General features: G+C 39.2%; 1 protein-coding gene across 1 annotated transcript in view; it reads left to right on the top strand.

The window, feature by feature from the left end:
• Window positions 1–20,281, top strand: part of LOC122788060 (low-density lipoprotein receptor-related protein 2-like) — a 1,238,079-nt gene that overhangs the window by 420,063 nt on the left and 797,735 nt on the right. Inside the window, exons 28-29 of the mRNA XM_044054982.1 lie at window positions 13,854–14,065; window positions 17,189–17,373. Coding sequence (XP_043910917.1) covers window positions 13,854–14,065; window positions 17,189–17,373 — 397 coding nt within the window. The remainder of the gene's footprint in view (window positions 1–13,853; window positions 14,066–17,188; window positions 17,374–20,281) is intronic.

The following is a 20,281-nucleotide window of genomic DNA, read 5'->3' on the forward strand; positions in this document are numbered from 1 at the left end:
CCCTAAATAAGTAGGGGTTTCAAGAAGATGAACTAACATAACTAGTTGTTGATGTTGTCTTTCGGCTTTTCCCGGTTAGGGGTCACCACAGCGGAACTCGGGTCCGCTAATGATTGGCAGTAGATTTTGACGAACGCCGAGGTGCCAGCTCGATGCCCAACCTTCAACGAAGGCACGCCCATTTATGCATGTCTTTCGAATGCCCGTCCAACCGCAGGGAGGACATGCAGACTCCACACAGAAGGCACTCCCCACACTCCAGCCTGGAATCGAACAACATGTAAAAAAAACAGGCAAGGCCATAACTGACAGAGAAGTAACAATATATGAATGTTCTCTGTAAGGTTTATCATTGCTGTCATGTGAATAGAGCTAGAGATGGACAGATCACTCTAGCTGACAAAATTTGGTTCAGCAGGGCAATTCTACAGACACAAATGGAAGTCTCTGGTGCACACACTGAAAACATTACACAAATGAGTAGACCTCTTCATAGATTTTATAAAAAAGTACGACAGGACAAATTTAACACTACAGAATATGGGTGGTATTCATAGTCCAGGGTTTTGCAATTTCATAGCAATGATCCATGTAGAGTGTTGCTATGAAGTTATGCAAATCCAGGACTGTCAGGATGTCTATCAAAATGCAGAGGACTTTTTGTGAACACTCCCCCATGTATGTATAACATGACTAATGCATAAGCAATAGGCGGACAGCTACTATGCTGTTAAGGGGTTTTACACATATTCACATGAGTTCAATTCATAGACATAAATCTGTAATTAACTCACTTGCATACAAAGTGTGTAAATTGCCCTGAAGTTACTCCAGAAAGCAGCAGGTTTTAGTCAGAATATGGAGATGTGAGGGCAGCTGAGTTGGTGCTTTTGCAAACCTGGACAGATATACAGGACAGGGGCATGTAACTCAAGAGATTGCTTAGGTACATGTTTCATTTTGGTGCTTCTGCATACATGGACATATTACTGAAGGGGTCTTGGGTGAATATTTCATTTCAATTCTTGTGCATAGTTGGACATGTTACAGAATGGGTTGCTTGGGTAAATGTTTCATTTCAGAGGTTGTACATACCTGGACATTTAACTGAAGGGGTCACTTGAGTGAATGCTTCATTTCAGTGCTTGTGCATACTAAGAAATGCTACTGAAGGGGCTGCTAAGGGAAATAATTCATTTCTGTGACGGGGAATTGCTTGTGTATACATGGTCAGATTGCTGAAGTGATTGCTAGGCAAAATAATTTATTGTATCATTTCAGTGACTGTGCATACTTAGTACAAACTAATGAAGGGATTGACAGGGGAAATTCATTTGCATGTCCAGGAAGTGCTTATGTATAGTTGGACAAACAAGTTTGTAGATTGCAACTCCAATATCAAAGGAGATGCACTGCACAATAGATGTATGTACGACAGGGATGCTGGACTATGAATTGCAAGACCACCCCATTAGCATACAATGCTTTACAATGTTTCTCATTTGCATCTCGATATTTTTCAGGCCTCGCATATTAGCGTAAATGACCTCTATGAATCACGCCTTCGCTATGCTCATTAATAAGCATCAGGAATACCCTTATTGTGTTTGCGCAAGTGACTATGAATACCGACTGAATACCGCGCATTATGTTAATGGATAAGCAAATTTCTTATACTGCAAATGTATTTTTAAAAGTCATCTTGAAATTTTGAAACCAGCTTTGATTGGAAATGTTCTTTTTTAACAGTAGGAATAAATCTTTCTTCAGGCTTAGCATTATTCTGGCTTTGACGTTTTGTATTTAATTTGTTATTGTGTTCATCAATGATGTTTTTCTTTAAACATTTTTACTTTTATGATTAGTACAGTCACTATGTTTCTGTTTTTTTTTTCTGAATTGTCATTTGTACTTATCTTATGTATGCAATTCTTACCTTCCTCCAGTCAAATTTCTTTCTTTCTGTGTCTTTTTTCCTGCTGTGTGTCATACTTCCTATATGTTCTGCCACTTCCGTCTTTCTTATAGGTTCATAGGTTCATAGGCTATCTGCCCTAGGGCATTTATAAGCCTAGCCAGAGTGTGTTTGGCTTTCGCCACCCATTTTAAATTAATTTTGCTATGCCCTTTTTCGAGGTTAGTATACTGTGCCTCTGTCTAACAGTGACACAGAAGTGATACCTGGGGTAAACCTACGATCTCCCATCTACTCATCAAGATTCCTCTTGAAGAGAGTCAATGAGGGACTCTGCCTAACCTGGACTGGGATTTTATTCCAGAGTGAAGGGAGCCTCTGGGTTATGAATCTGTCCTTCCAGCATGTCCTATTTATTTCAGTGCTGAGGTTCAAGTCTCTCGAGCGCGTAGCTCGGTGGGATTTGGATTTTCTGAATTGCAGCATGTCCATTAATTCCGGGTTGGACATGGCTTTATACATCAGGCACAGATTGCCTCTGAGCAGGCAGTATGCCACTGAGTAGAGCTGGAGTTTCTTTAACCGGGCAGCATATGGCATCTGTTTGAGCCCTTTCATCCTCTTGGTGAGGTACTTTTGGGGTCTTTCCAGTTGCTGCAGGTGTCTGGTAAGGTACATCCCAAAAGGGGCATTGTACTCAATTATGGGCCTGATGAGGGATGAGTAAAGAGGCATGATGACCTCCCCTGATCTAGATGTGAATCCCTTCATGATTAGGTGGGCTACATAAAATGTTTTTCTAACCACTTTGGCCACGTGGTTGTCAAATGAGAGATTGCTATCAACTTGGGTCCCCAGGTCCCTAATTACTTCTTCCGTACTTAATGGATTACCACCTGTGTGGTAATTTGTGGGCACTTTGTTTTTGCCAAAGGGGATGACTATACACTTTTTGGCGTTTAGCTTGAGGCCATGACTCTGACACCAGTTGTCTGTTTCTATGAGGCCCTTCTGGAGGATGCTTGTGTCGGCTGGAGAGTCTATTATGGCGCCCAGTTTGCAGTCATCTGCGAACTTGGTCAGCCACAGTCCTTCCGTGTTGGCCTGTACCTCCGAGAAATATATACCGAACAAGAGAGGTCCCAGGACTGAGCCTTGTGGGACGCCACTTGTAACTGGTTTGGAGTCTGACATGGCTCCAGCAATTCTAACCATGTGAGTTCTGTCCTTGAGCCAGTTTGCAACCCATCTAGTGACATAGGGGTTTATATTTAAGCTGGCGAGCTTATCTATAATGCCCAAGTGGGGTATTTTATCGAAGGCTTTTGCGAGGTCCAGGTAGGCTGTGTGGACCACTTTCCCCTCGTCAATGGCCTTGGTGACTGTTTGAAAGAAATCGACCAGGTTTAAGAGGCAGGATCTGCCCTTAACAAAGCCGAACTGGGTAGGATCCAGTGTCTGTAAGTCCCCAATATCTTTATTTATGAGGTCCATGTTGATCCTTTCCATAGCTTTGCAGACCAAGCTAGTCAGGCTTATGGGGCGATAGTTTCCAGGATCCGTTGAGGCACCACCTTTGTGGAGAGGGACCACTGTTGCTGTACGCCACTCTTTGGGTACATATCCTGTAGTAAGGCTGAGATTGAACAGTAGTTTTATGATTGGGTTTAGCTCTTCTTGGAGTTCATGTAGGACACAGCCTGGGACACCGTCTGGTCCCATTGATGCTGTGTTTTTTGCTTTTGAGAGGGCGGCTCTTACCTGAGCATCTGAGATGTCAGGAGGGCAACACTCTGCTAGGATAGATATTTGCCCTTTTGGTGGGGAGGGGGGGTTTGCGCTGAACCTGTCAGCTAGGATGTTGGCAATGTCTGTGGGTTCAGTGTATTTTTTGTCATTTTGGACTAATTCTGAGCATATCTGGGAATTTCCACCCAGGTTCCTAACATAACTAAAGAAAGCCTTGTGATTATCCTTAGTGTCCTGTGCAATTTTTTTCTCTAAGCTGGCCTTAGACGATTTTATGAGTGCCCATAGTTTTTTGTTAATAGTTCCTTGCCTTCAAAATGTGTTCTCTCTGTATCATTGCTTATTTCTTATACTTATGCATTTGCATTATGCAATAAAATTATACTTTGTTCATTAAGACGAAATGTTTTCTAAAGTATGGCATAGTCCTTTATGAGTATTTTTATAAGAGTATATGAGCTGTTGTTTGTAGCATTATTTATTTTGCTGTGGCGTTTATACATGCCTCTTTGCTCACTTTATTTTGTTGCTCTTTCTTAGCTATCTCTTTCTTGTTGCATTAACTTCATTATTGTTACATTTCCTCAGGTTCCTTTGCTACATTTCTGAACTAGTAAGGGACCTGGCATACTTTGAGAGCTTGTCTAAGGTCATTTCTCAATCATTTGATCATGTAGTGCTTTAACAGTGGAAGTCCTGTGACTGTAGTATGTATACCTTTATCCACCGTCCGTCTTCCTTCCATCCATCCATTCATTTTGTAAACCATTTGTGTTAGTAAGGGTAATTTCCTGTATATTTATTTCTCTATTAATAACTGAGAACTTACAGTGTCTAGATAGTGCTGTCAACCTACTACAATATATCTATGTGGTGTGTCTTCTTTATGCATTACCTTCTGCACTTATATATTTCATATCTTAATTTTGTTGATCTAAATTTGCTATCTAGCATATATTCAGACCTGTCATTTCAACCTGCTGTGGCTTCATATATGTCAAATACCTTCTCTTTGCCCATGTGAAACAATAACATAGTACATCTATCATCTCATGTCATGCCTAAAGCTTTTGCATAGTTCTGAAACTCGGCTGCCCTCTTCTTTAAATGGGACTTTTTCTATGTTTTGTGTCATAATCTTTTTTGTTTTTTTCCAAGAACTGTCAGGTTAGGGCTTTCCATATAAATCTTTCTCCTGTTCTACTTGTTATACTTCAAGCTTCTCAAGTTTTGTGTTGTTATACTACATGCCCTTTCTCCCTTTGTGTTGTTATATTATATGCCCTTTCTCCTATGTACCCTCACTTATATAAAGCCTCTTGGCTTTGATGATTTCTCATGACTGCAGTTTTCTGTATTAGTTCTTCCTTTGAAGATGGAAACATCCTTGTAACCATATACAATTATAAAACTAACTTTACCCATTGGTCTATACATCTTTCCAACAAATAAAATAATTTGCATCATTTTACTTCCATGTTGCTGTGCCTGCAAAATGAACACATTACCAAAATGTCACTCTAAATGGCCCAATAGGCAAAACCAAAGACTGTATATATATATATATATATATATATATATATATATATATATATATATATATATATATATATAAAATAGAGGCCTGTTATGCATACAGCAAGGGCATCATATATCAGCACAGCTCATTATAAGACTGGACAAATTCAACAATACATAGCTTATTTTAAAGGATGAATAATTTGGCAAGTTTTGCAAACACAGCTATTTATAAAGGTATGATAAACTCAACTGGGTAGCATACCTTTTTGGAAAACATACTTAGTAGAGATTTCTACAGAAGACAACTGAACCACTAACCATCCACTGGGGACTAGCAGCAAAACATAGTCCATGCTTAATTCGTAAACCCTCACTTCCTAGATTTTCTTCTTTAGTAATACTTGAGCATTTGTTGAGTCATGCTTACCATCTGGACTGGCCAGAAATGACCAATGCCTTTCCATGGGAAGAATAGAGCCCAAGAGTCAAAGCAGCTCCTAAATGCTTTATCCCAACACATAGGCCCCTCCAAATATCTATTTTCTGATCTAGTAAATATCCCTAGAGTAATATATAAATCTAGATCTTGGAAAGTATGAGGTCTATCTAAACTCCAACAGGAAAGTTTCATTTTAAACACCAAAATAGGCTAATTGGCTAGGCTTAAAATGGCCCACAAGGGCAGTTAACCTAGTACTGACCTATGAACCTAAGTCTTCCCTGATTTTTGCAACTTCAAATGAATGCAGGCACATCACATGACATCTTAGGAAAGCTCAATTTACATATACAAGTTACCAGGTGACTTTCTAAGACATTTATTACAACCCAAGACATTATTCACAAGCCATACCAATTCTCATTACCCCTAGAACCAAGCTCCACAGCAATGCACGTGTTTTCTCCTCTCAAGCACATACTTTTAGTCAAGATCTCCCCGTTGACCTAAAGGAAATCAATACCTATTCCAAATTCAGAATGCAGCTCAAAAAGTACTTTGTCATCCAAGCCAAATGCTCCCAGTTCAACACAAGACATATTTTCTAACACAAACAGTACACATCTCCTCTCCATGTCTGATGTCCTCTCTCAAGATTTACTGAAGTATGACCCACTTTAGAAGCTAATGCATATATATGACTTTACACTCTGCTTGATTGTACATTGTACTGTGCTTGTTCAGTAGAATGTATATACACAGTCTTTTCTATGTCTTCTTCTTCTGGCTTTTTCCCTGTTAGGGGTCGCCACAGTGGATCACCTGTCCGCTCATGATTGGCAGTGTAGTTTTACGGTACCGAGGTGCCAGCCCGGCACCCAACCTTCTACAGAAGGTACACGCATGCACACACTCACACCTAGGGCCAATTTGGAGTGTCCAATCCACCTACAGCATGTCTTTGGGATGTGGGAGGAAACCAGAGCACCCGGAGGAAACCCACGCGACCACAGGGAGGACATGCAGACTCTGCACAGAAGGCACCCCAGCTGAGAATCGAACCTGAGAACCTCTTGCTGTGAGGCGGCAATGCTAACCGCTGCACCACCGTGGCCGCCACACAGTCTTTTCTATGTAATTAGTCTGAATTATTCTGTTATGCATTACATTTCTGTATTTTTGTTTGTGAAATATTTTATATTTTACCCTGGTTAAGCCTGAAATTGGTCAATATTGATCAGTGCACTACTGTGTTAAACAAATATAAATAAAAAAATAAAATAAATAAAAATAACTCTAAAGTTAGAGCCCTTTGGAAAAATGATGGCCTAGAAGTAGGTATGCAAGGAATTAAACTACAATTATTAAACTTCCTTTGGCTATCACTCTTCTCCATATTAAAAAACATCATTACTAGATAAGGGCCAGGGGTACTAGCTGCTAGTACAAGGGTCTAGGGAACTACTAAAGGGGCGGTGAATACCGCACAACATGGCTGGGCTAATATATGCCTTCGGGCAGATAGCCCAGTACCAACCTATGAACCTATCAAAGATTTTCAAGTGCTGAAAGGCAAAGCTGTATTCTAGAACTAATTTGTTAAAAATATATGTAATCACATGTCGAGAATGAAATGATGAAATAGTGGATCTGATCACCACCAGGTTGGAAGGAACACGGATTACTTAATCTTGATATCCAACTTAAATTTCATGACAAATCACTATCTCAGGTGTTGCAAGAGAAGAGAAGAGAGAAAAGGAGCATATATCAGGTTTACCTGTCTGGGGAGGTGAGGGCTGATGGCTGTGGTTTGCTTCTCTCAGCACCAGCAAGAAGAGGCTTAGAGGTATTGAAAAATCAGTGGGACATGGTTTGGTGCTAACAAGCCATTTATGATAACCTTCACTGGTATTGGGTTGGAACATGCATATATGGGGGGGGGATATTCCCCCACAATTATATGAGTATCCACATCAGCCATTGGAAGGTGGGCTAACAGAAAAAAGCCCTCCCAATATCAGATGGGAAAAGTGATAAGTTATCATTTGATAGCTAAGATTTGTTCATGTGTCTCCCTCACCCAGGGACAACTAGGGTCTGTTTTCAGAAAAATGAGGACAGCCCTGGTCTGAGAATGATGCCAGTTCCTTAGGTCACTGGAATGAAGACCACACTGACAAAGAAGCTAGGGGTCAGTGGAGTGTGGTCAAGTATGGTGAACAAATCCAAGCTGCATAGATGATGACCATAGGTTACTCTTGCCCTGTCATCCATTAGAGCCATGAGTTTGGCACTGATGAGACACACATTCCCTGTAAAAAAGGAGGCCTCCACAAGTGCCATTGGGGCTCATTCAAATGGATTTGAAGGGAACAAATTGTCAGGTTAGGAAGAAGGCGTGATGGTTTACAAACCTGAAGGACAAAGAGGACCTTGAAAAAACATCACTGAAGCTGAAGCAAGATCCAGTCAAGGCAACCAGTTTTACCTCATTGGTCAATGTAATTACAAAAATGCATTTTGTTTATATAGGTTCATAGGTTCATAGGTAGGTACTAGGCTATCTGCCCAAGGGCATTTATAAGCCTAGCCAGAGTGTGTCGGCTTACACCACCCCATTGATTAATTAACTGATCCTCTGTCAAGCAGAGCCAATGAAGTGATCCCAGGAGTGTATTTACTGTTAAGGTTTCTCTTGAAGAGGGTTAGTGAGGGGCTCTGCCTAATGTAGTTTGGAATTTTGTTCCAAAGCATGGGGAGTCTCTGAGACAGGAATCTATCCCTCCAGCATGTTCTATTTATTGTTGTGGCGAGGTTTAGCTCACTAGAGCATGTGGCTCACAGTGACTTGGATTTTGTTAGGTGGAACATGTCCATCAATTCTGAGTTGGACATGGCTTTGTAAGTCAGGCAGAGATCACCTCTGAGTAAGCAATATGCCACTGAGTACAGCCAGAGTTTTTTCAGTCGGGCTGCATAGGACATATTTTTGAAGCCATTAATCCTCTTGGAGAGGTACTTTTGTGGTCTTTCCAGCTGTTGGAAGTGTCTTGTGAGGTACATCCCAAATGGGTCATTGTACTCTATGATGGGTTTAATGAGTGACGAGTAGAGGGGCACTATAACCTCTTTATTTCTAGATGCGAACCCTTTAGTAATTAGATGGGCCACATAGAAGGATTTCCTAACTACTTTGGCAATATGATTGTCAAAGGAGAGATTACTATCTACCTGGGTCCCCAGATCTCTTATTACCTCTTCTGTATTAAGGGGGCTGCCACCTATGTGGTAATTCGTGGGTGATTTGTTTTTCCCAAATGGGATGACTATGCATTTTTTGGCATTTAGCTTGAGGCCATGACTTTGACACCAGGTGTCCGTCTCAGTAAGGCCCTTTTGGAGTATGCCCATGTCAGCCGGAGAGTCAATTAAGGCTCCCAGTTTGCAGTCATCAGTGAACATGTTTACCCATAGTCCTCCTGTGTTTGCCTGTACGTCTGAGAAGTATATGCCGAACAGTAGGGGTCCCAGGACCGAGTCTTGCAGGACACCACTTGTGACTGGTTTAGAGTTGGACCTGGAGCCCGCTATTCTTACCGTCTGAGTTCTGTCTGTAAGCCAGTTGACAACCCATTTCATGACGTAGGGGTTTATGTTCAGGCTGGTGAGTTTTTCTGTAATACCCAAGTGGGTAATGGTGTCGAAAGCTTTGGCGAGGTCAAGGTAGGCTGTGTGAACCACCTTTCCCTTGTCTATGGCCTTGGTGACTGTCCCAAAAAAGTCAACCAGGTTTAGTGGGCATGATCTGCCCTTAACAAAGCCGAACTGGGTCAGGTCAAGTGTTTGGAGGTTCCCAATGTCTTTGTTAATGAGTTCCATGATGATGCACTCCATAGCCTTGCAGACCAGGCTAGTCAGGCTTATGGGGCGATAGTTACCAGGGTCAGCTGTGGCCCGTCCTTTGAGGAGAGGAATAACTGTTGCTGTGTGCCATTCTATGGGCATGTAGCCTGTGGAGAGGCTGAGGTTGAACAGCGTGTTTTGGTGGGGGGTTAGTTCGTTCTGTAGTTCATGCAAGACACAGCCTGGGACACCATTTGGTCACATTGACACTGTGTTTTTTGCTTTTGAAAGGGCTGTTTTCACCTGTGCGTCTGTGATTTTTGGGACACTACACTTTTCTGGTATTGTTGTGGGCCTTTTTGGGGATGAGAGGGGGGTGAAGTTTGCACTGAATCTATCTGCCAAGATGTTGGCAATATCAGTAAGTTCAGTATATTTTGTGCTATTTTGCACTAGTTCAGTGCATAGCTGCGAGTTGCCACTTAGATTCTTCACATAGCTAAAGAAGGCTTTGTGGTTATCTTTTGAATCCTTGGCTATTTTTCTTTCGAAGTTAGTCTTGGATGATTTCATGAGGGACCTTAGTTTCTTACTGATACTGATCAGGGATGTCTTTCCTTCTTGGGATTTGCTTTTTTTCTGAACTAGTTTCCTCCTTCTATTGTATAGCCTGTTTATGGCAGGGGTCCACCAGACTGGTTTCCTTCTCTTAGAGGAGTGATTCTTGGTTTTGCTAGGGATGACATGATCCATGCATCCTTGTAGGTGCTCATAGAGTGCATTTGTAAAGGTTTCTGCATCTTGAGCAGCTTTATCCTTTAGCGTGGGGGCTGTGAAACTTACCACCTTTGTCTTAAGTAAGGTGAAGTTTGCTTTAGAAAAGTTTTTTACTGTGGTTTCCTTAGTTGGTGGTGGTGGTGGAGTGTGGACGTCCAGAGTGATTAGTTTATGGTCTGATCTAACCAGTGACGGGTTGACCTCTGTTGTGGAACACCTGTCGCCCATGTTAGTGATGACCAGGTCCAATATGTTTTCACCTCTGGTAGGAGAGTTTATCAGTTGATCCAGGGCATTTGAGTTGATGAATTCCAGAAAGCGCTGGGCCTGGGAGTTTGTACTCAAGTAGTTTTCCCAGTGTATGGTAGGGTACTTGAAATTGCCCAATATCAGGGTGTTCGTTAGGACCTTCATGTTTTCCAGTGTCTCCAGAAAGGTGGACTGGTGGTTCTGGGTCATAGAGGGTGATCTGTAGCAGGCCACAATTTGCATTGCAGATTTGCCCGATGTTAGTTGCACATGGATGATCTCAGAGGTATCATGCTGCGCCACTAACCTGGAGGCGTAGGTATCCTTGATGAATATGGATACACCCCCTCCTTTTGTGTTTCGGTCCATGTTCTGTGGCCAAAACATGTGGTATGAGTTGTAGCCCGGTAGTGTTGGGGTGCTCTCTGGAGCCTTGAACCAGGTTTCAGTTACTGCACAGATGTCAACGTTCTCCATACTGAGGAGTGCTTTGAGCGCGTGCATTTTGAGATTTAAACTCCTGGCGTTGAGTAGCATAACCCTCAGTTTTTTTGTTAATTGTGCTGGTTACGGAGGTAGGTTTGACTTTTAAGCTTTGCCTAAAAAGGCACTATGGGGGTAGCAAGAGCCTTGGTCAGTATTCGAAGCCTAGGGCCAACAGGTGCAAGCCATCTCTTGCAAAGCAACGTGGCTTGTCGAGCATGATGTCCCAGGCTGACAGACACTGGATCCCCTTTGAATGACACCAGAAGCTTAGTCAATTGTTGAAATTGATAATTTTTTCTTTATACTGAGGTATCATTCTTGGTGAGGGCAGGATGCTACTCAGGGTCAGGGTCATACCAGCCTGGGCTACATGATCAGAGAGCTCTTCCATGTCTCTTTTCATGTAGTCCAGAGAGGTACATCTCAGGTCATTCACAACAACATGAACAATGACAGAGTCATATTTGTACTTGTTCAGGAGTGACCTGAGTGCTTGTGTTATGTGGCGGATTCTGGCTCCTGACAGGCAGCTAACAGTAACCTTCTGCTTGTCCAGCCTAGTGAGTGGGACGTCAGTATGCCTGACTATAGAGTCCCCTATTACTAGTGTATTAGGTATGTTATTTCGCCTTAAGGGCTGTGATTGTACAGCACACTGATTTTGTGTTTTATGTGTTGTCTGGTTTGTGATGGGAGGTGCAGGTTGTTTGGGTGTCTGCTTTTGAGCTCTCTGATGCTTTTGCAGGTTTTTATTTAGAGCCACCGAGTATGATTTTGTGTATGTATGTATATTTTTTGCCAGTGCTGTTTTCGTAGGTCTGTGTGCAGCTGGAGGTGTGGTGCAAGTGTTATCCTTCTCTGACTGTCTGTTTCAGTCTTGGGTGGAGACAGCATAGCTTCCAGTTTGGTTGTATAAATGCATCTCTCACATATGTTAGTGTTTTGTGGTAGGAGGAGAGGGTTGTCTCTGTACATGAGGCAGTTGTAACATTGCCTCAGGATAGTCAAATTTACCAGCTGGATTGGAGAGTACACCTGAAATTGCCCTTTGGTCATGCCTGAATAGTAGGGTGAGCTGCTTAGTCGCTTGGTGGGTGAGGGGTGAATAAAGAGCCTTGCCCTGCTGGGCAATCGGTGTCTTTTTTTCTTCATTGAAAATAGGTCATATGTCCGAGAACTACTTTAACGTGACTATGATCTAATACATAAAATTACAGATTCAGTCTCTAAACAGGCCGTGTGCATGAACATTTATGGAATGATTGCATACTGTCTGCATCAGGTCTATGTTTAACCATCAAATGGGAAAAGCATCGAACGGCATGTCTCATCGAATATGTTAGTCAGTGAGTAAGACTTCACGGGTCTATGTTCACCCATCTAATGGAAAAAGCATCAAATGGCATGTCTCATCAAACATGTTAGTCAGTGAGAAGACTGTAAGGGTCTTTGTTCAACCATCGAATGGGAAAAGCATCAAACGGCATGTCTCATCGAACATGTTAGTCACTGAATAAGATTGTATTATTTTAGTGATCAGGAAATTTGCCCTTTTCCCATTGCTGGCACATATAATTATCGGGGGGAGGAGTTTTGCTGAATGGTAGTTTTGACATAATGCTGTTCGGCGATTTTTCCATTTGACGGCTGTGCTGAACATAGACCCATCTACATCTAATTTGTAACACAATTCAAGTAATGTTTTCATTCATTCATTCATTCATTCATTTTTTCAGTACTTACTTTATATATATATATATATATATATATATATATATATATATATGTGTGTGTGTGTGTGTGTACATGTATATGTGGTCTAAGCATTAAAACTTTACATTTTATTTATACAAACAGTTTTTTTAGATGTCCTATTTTTCTTAGTACACCTTTACTGGATTTATTCATAGGTAGTTGATAGGCATGCATCCAGGAGACCATTGAGGAGCCTGAATCAAATTTCCAATTACTTCAAAGCACTGGCTGGTTAAGGGACTTGCTTAAGGTCACATAGAAAGCAAGAGGAGACTGTTGCAATTAAACCCTGTACTACAGGAACTAGCTCTTTAACAGTTAATAACCTTGATTATCTGCACCAACTACTAGGGGATTCATTTATCTAGCATATAACTTGCAAACCATAAATTATCTAGCAAATCATAGCCTAGTAAGCAGTGGGTACAAGGCAGGAACAAATCTGGGAAAGAAAGTTGGTTATCACAGGATGCATACGCACTCATACATGCACTGCAGAAATACCTCAAGGCAGTTGGGACCATCCCAATTCTATTACCCATGAGTCTTGGGGATATGCAAGGAAACTGAGTCCCACTCCTTCCTCCATGAAAACACACATGAACACCCACACAAAGAGCACATGTAAACTCTGCACAGAAAGTTCTCAGCAAGGAACTGAACAGCAAAACAAAGCACTGCGACGCAGCAATGTTAATTGCTGTACCACTGCGCTTCCCTTTTAAACATAATCTTATATATTTTATTCCTTATCTAAATATGCCCACCAAACACATTTTGTTTCATTTCTGAGTAAGTACAATAGCTTAGTACCTGTTTTTCAGTGATATCCCAGCAGTGCTGTCTAGTTAAGTGACTTAGTTATTGACATACAACTGAAATTTGAAAGCCGAGGGAATCAAACCCCAGACTGTTGGATGTAGCTGATTAGTAGCTGATAACATTAATTTTCTGAGCTAAATTATAAAGCTTTCAGGCTGCTTGGGTTTAAGATGGTCATAATTCTGTGCCATGAATATCTGTTAGTGATCCACTAAGATGTAAAGAAACAAGATGAAACCCATAATGCTTATTTTATTGATTTTTTTAAAAAATTCCTGTATTTTGATTTGACAGACCCAAGGGAAGCTTTGCTTCTGGTAACCAGCCGCAATCAAATTGTTTCCTATAATCTTAACACCGAGCCTAATGTCATACGATCTGTTGTGACCAATGGAGTTAATATCGCAGACGTGGACTTTGATGCATTAACTCACAGGATTATCTGGGCTGACACATCAGAGGACATGATATGGACTGCTTTCCGGAATGGCACAGACCGTAAAGTGGTAAGTCAATTTTGCTTCAATTGTTTGTGTCCAGATTGCTTTCACTTACATAAAGATTAAAATTATAAAATGACATCTTTGAAATATTCCTTAAGAATAAAGTTATTAGGGAATCTCTGTGTTGCAAAGTTTGAAAGGAATATTTTGAATGCATTCATGCAGAAATATACTCTCTTTTCCATGCATGTTGTCCCTAAACTGAGGCTGTGATGATATTGAAAACTGATGGGACATTCTTTACAGATTCTGAGTTTTGGTTGTCTGGCATGAGCTTCAGAAACTGAGTGGACAGTTTACAGAGAATTATGCAGTGATAGGACCAAACTAAATTTGTGGCCAAAAACTAAAGCAGCAAATTCCATAATTCCATTTAGATAGATGTACCAAAGAATCAGAAGTGTCTCTACCCAAATATGAGCCTACTAGAGAAAATGTTCAATATTGAGAAAGTGAATCGATTAACGAAATTCTGGTGCTCAGAAATATTTGCTTTCATTTATCACCACAAATTTAAGCACATTCAGGTACTTAACAAACTGACTAAAAGATGAACAAACTAACCAAGAAAATAAAAGACACGCAACTGGAGATACGGACTTATATATTAACGGTAGCACTTTTGTTGAAATCTAATAGATGAAAGTCTTCAGACAAATAATATCCATTTCTAAACATTTAAATCACCAATAAATCACATTACTAAACAAGTCATTGTTTTCTATTAAAGGGATACACAAGCAACCCTCTTTGTTCATGTTAAGAGTACCAAAAAATACATTACTATTTCAAAAAACGCTAAAAAATATTACAACCAAATATCCATAAAACATTAAATGCATAAACAAAAACATAAATAACCTCATCTAATTAAACTTCTATGCTTACTTTTTCATTTAATGTTGCCCCCACACTTATTTGCATCCCTTGGGACTATATTTTGGCTTATATATCCACCACATATTGGAAGCACAGTAATCCAGACCAGTGCAGGAAGTCCATGGGCTTCACCAAGGTGTGTTGCAAACAATGCACACTCATTTAGTACTCTAACTGGAATATAACCAACCTGTCTCATGCACAAAATGACATTAATTCAGCCATTAGTCCAATTTTATAGCTGCTATAATCTTTATCAGATGTATGTGTATTAGATATTCTGATGCATGATTAGAAGGACTGAAGTTTGCCCAGCTTTTGACCTTATACCTTCCCATAACCATCTAGCCATGCAAGATTGCACATTCCATCATTCCAGATAACATGACTCAAGTATGTGGGTTACGGTTTTACCTTTAGCGTGGTGAATCATCTGTGCTAAACATCAGTACTCAGTACACAAAATACTTCTGCCTACCAAGTAGCTAAGCAAAAGGAATGTGACATAATAAGTTAGAATATGGACTTTTCTGTGTAGGAGTTATTCTGCCATATTTGTTTCATGTGTATATGGGTAAAACAAAGCTATGTGTTATTTCACTCATCTGCACATTTCTCCACCACAGGACTTTACTCACTAACATGCATTAAGGGAAGGTAAACAGTACCCCATTATCTTCTATTTGTAAAAAAATCTAAATAATCAGAATTTGTTAATATTTCAACTTTTTGTAGACACATGCCTATCAGGTGCATACAGAGTGTACACATTTGGTGGATAACTTTGATTCAGTAATTACGTTTTTAATTTGGTCTATGCATCTGTCTCTCCAGGCAAGAGGCTACTAATGCATTATAGTTTTACAGTATGTTGATGTCATCTGGTGTGTTTCTCAGCTGGCTGACACTCCTGTGGATTCTTCTTTTTGATATATCTGCCTTTTCTTAATAAACATGCAAATAAGAGTCTTTGTATACCAGGAAGAGCCAAACCTACAATGAAAAGCCTCATAATCATATTTTTCTGCTGGCATTTGTTGGTTCAACTAATAATGCCTGCCACAGCCCCCCTTCCCCCAAAGTGCAGTAAGTCTTTTCAATTTTCAAGTTTATAAGAAATGTTAGAAATATAAAAACATTTATGACTGCATTTTAAAAACATATTTCTTGGCTCATGAGTAGCATATGGATGGGTAAACCGTAAAGGAATATATATAAATCACATGGCATCGGGGAAAACTGCATCATCAAGACTTTATGTGCCTATGTATGAGCAGGAATGAATTCATGGGTATTGTAAATTAAATATATATATTTTACATAAATGGATGAAAATCTACTACACTAATATTGATGTTTGTATTCAGATATTGAGGCAAGCTAAATCAATGAAAAAATATAATTGAGAAATGTAAGATACAGCTGTATGCATACTCCTTAAAATACAGAGCATAATGCACAAATAAATAGGAAAGAGCTGCTTTGAAAAAGGATACTTTTTAATTTTTTTACAAGTTCATAAATCAGCTTTTAGCCCTTTGTACTCTACAGAGATAAGACTGAGTTACTATTGAAAGGAAACATCCAGAGAACTACTGCAGTTTACAAAGAGGGGCAGGTACAGTCTGGACATAATTACTGGGGAATAAATCAAATCCTGTCTGGAGGAGTGACTTCCGTGTAAGTGAAGTGTCTATTTCATAGATATATATATATATATATATATATATATATATATATACACATATATTAGATATAGATATACAGATATATAGATATAGATGAGCACTAGAAATATGGACAAAGCCTAAAATAATGGGGGGACAAAGGCACAAAAATATGGACACATTTTAAATATTGCTCTTACAAATTTAGACAGTCGCTAGAACAATAAGATGTGTGCAGCAAGTCTAAAACTTAAAAGCGTGTCATTGTTTAGTGACTTCAGTCCTCAGTGATTTGCTCGAAAAACACAAATTTTATGCAAAGCAGATCAAAATTATGAGGGGAAAAATTCTGAGAAAATCTAGACAGTTGAGACGTATGGACACTACTGATACCCATACAATGGTGCTATGAAGTTGAGATTGTATCCCTGAGCTACTGTGCTTATTATGATATCTGCAGGGTATTTTTTTTATTTCTGCATGCTAATGGAAAATGAAAATGTTCACATTTTTACAGAATGATAAAATCTAATTAGTCTTATAAAATATACTTCATGGTTCTTGTTTTTAATGTTTCCAGCTGTTTGACAGTGGTGTGACACAGACTGAAAGCATTGCAGTTGACTGGGTGGGACGAAATATTTACTGGCTTGACTCAGTGCTGGAAACCATTGAAGTGTCCACTCTGGATGGGAAATACCGAACAGTCCTGCTTTCTACTAACATCACCAGTCCTCGCAGCCTGGTTCTAGACCCCCGCAACCAGTGAGTGTTTCTTCATTCATATATATATATATATATATATATATATATATATATATATATATATATATTTTTTACCTCTAGGCTGCAATTTATTGCATGCCTTATCTCACACTTGTATGCATTTACATATAATCTTTGGGATAATCTGTAAATTGTATCACTGGATGTTTTCTCACAGCTGACCATTTATTAATTTAACTTGAGTTCATGTTGCTAAATGTTTTTATCGATGATGATACGATTTGCCATACACATCTTTTGTCTGTACAGTATAGATTTTATTTAAGCAATCAAGATGTGCCTGTAAATGACATTTTTAGATCAGCCTACCTACATTGTTAACAAAGTAGTACTTATACAATGACTTCTTATTAGTATTAAAATCTTGCACACTGATTATTCAGCCCAACCGGCATGCCCATTGTAAATCGAGCATATGCCAATAGAAAACAGTCCAGCCACTGAAGTACCATTGAGCGGCTAGACGTTTCTATTGATACATGCTTCAACAGCAAACCAAATGCAAGAAAAAATAGGTATATTCTACAAAACTAAAGAAACAAAAATGCAACTGATTTTCCTTGCATTTCTGCACAATCTCAAATGCATTTTTCCTCATAATTAAAATAAATAAATAAAAAAAAAAGCAGTGGGGATTCTTTTTTCTCCATTGCTTCTGTTGAACAACACTGATAATACTGTGCAAGCATGAGACTGTAAGTCCCATATGCACGCACAATACATCAGAAAATGCAGACAAACAGGGAAACAGCTTGGAGGCACACAACAGTGCCATTATGCAAAGACATTATTTAAGAAAGGTAAGCAATTTCTTTCTTAAATAATGTCATTGCATAATAGCACTATCCCATCTATGGTGTGGGTAATGCTGCTTTTTCATGTTTTTTGGCAACCATTCTGTGATCTCAACTAAGGTATTTTATATGGTCACAGTAAGTCATGGGAGATAGCGTTCTTTTGGATATCTTTCATATTTATTAATAAGCTGCAATTGTAAGTACTGTTGGTGTCTTTCACATGTTCTTGAACTTTGCGGCAATGTTTATTAACGCCTAAGACATACCTGAACGTGGAAGTCTTGTTTACATCTATGAACACTGACTCACTGTATGTTAAGTTGGTAGGCTAAATTTTAGGTTTAAATATTATATTTCTAACCGATTTTCATATGGATCTATTGGAACCGTTAGACAGGCTGTCTGCTGATAAAGATGATGACTGCTTTTTTGGATTTCCAGACCTGAAAGTGGTATAGACAACAGTGTTCTATCGGCTTCATATACTGGGATTTTCAAACAACTATTGGCAGCAATAAAAAATCTGAGGTCGAATGTTTGGCATTTGAAATTATTCAAAGCTTATATTTTAAAAGGTTGAAAACCACTGGGTTTGCAAATAAGGTTGCAACCCTTTGTTAAACAATGTGATGACATTTTGTTGAAAGAATGGTCCAAGGCACAACAGACAGCAAGCACTGATATATTTTATTAAGCTCCTTTGCTCTTTTTATGAATGTAGTGTAACAAAATCTGTAGAAGAGGTTTCGAATTTGATTAGCCAAGCTAAGGTGTGTGAGAAGCAAGATTCTTACCATGAACATTTTCTTAGGTTAACTAAAGGTTTAGTGTCCACAGAGAAGGAATTAAAGGAGCATAAACTCAATAAATTTAATAGAGATATGTGATATTATGCTCAGAGTAAACCCTCTGTGTCACAAAAGACCGTTAAATTTTCTAACAGTACCGATCGTGTTCATTGTGTGGCTAAACATAAAAGGAGAAAATCCATTCTTAAAAAATCAGATGTGTGTGAGCCATCAGCTGAGGATTCATCTTTAGCTTTGGACACTGATATTGAAGCTATGCATGTGTCTCTGGCAGCTAAGAAAAGAAATGTCACAACCCCTTTAGATTTCGGAGAAGAGCTGGTCAAAAACACCAAAGAAAACAATGCCAAAACACCAAGTTTAGAGACTTTGCTACATATGTTGATTCCGAAGTAACAGTATTTCCTAATGTACATAAATATTTCTTTGGTTCACTTCACTGCGACTGAGTCTGATTTGTTAAACAAAGGGTTACATTTTATACACAGTTATTTTGTTTCGGAGGAGGTTTTTGCTAATGATGTTGTTAGTTTTTGTAAAAATTTAAATCTGAAATTATTTTTTATAATAAAGCAACATTTTCTGATGCAGATCATAATGAGTTCAGATGTCAAAGAACTAACTTTATACCCCATCTAATAAATTTGTTGCTGCTTTTCAACAAGTATTAAAACAGCTACATTTTAATTTTAGATCGAATATGGCTATTTATTATAGGAATTTTTCCAGACCCCAACAGGATCCTTTGAATAATCTACAAAGGAACAAACAAGTAGTAATTAACATGGCTGATAAAAGGGGGTGCAGTGGTTGTATAAGGATTGAACCATGTATTTGGCAAAAGCTCAAAGACAGCTTTCTGATGACCATTTTTATAATAAAATAGTGTTAGATCCTACTTTTAAAATCAAAGCAGAGATTGATGTTTTTTACACCTAGCTTTGGGTGAGAGCATTAAATCTGAGGAAGTGGTTTTCCATCTGATTGTTCAGGATCCTATACAACAATATTTTTATATGGTCCCTAAAATTCATAAAGATTTCAAACATCCCCCCAAGTAGGCCAGTTGTTTTTGGGAGTATCATTAACTTACCTAACACAATTTTTACAACCATTGTTAGTGGGTATACGTTCCAGAATCCAGGATACAACACAATTTTTGAATATTATACAGGATATGGAGTTAGAAGAGGGTTGGTATATGTGCACATTAGATGTCTGCTCTTTATACAAATGTACCACACTATGCAGTCCTTATGGCTTTGGAATATTGGCTAGATC

The sequence above is a fragment of the Protopterus annectens genome, chromosome 13.part0, assembly GCF_019279795.1.
Source record: "Protopterus annectens isolate FY-2018-M chromosome 13.part0, PAN1.0, whole genome shotgun sequence".
NCBI lineage: Eukaryota > Metazoa > Chordata > Ceratodontiformes > Protopteridae > Protopterus > Protopterus annectens.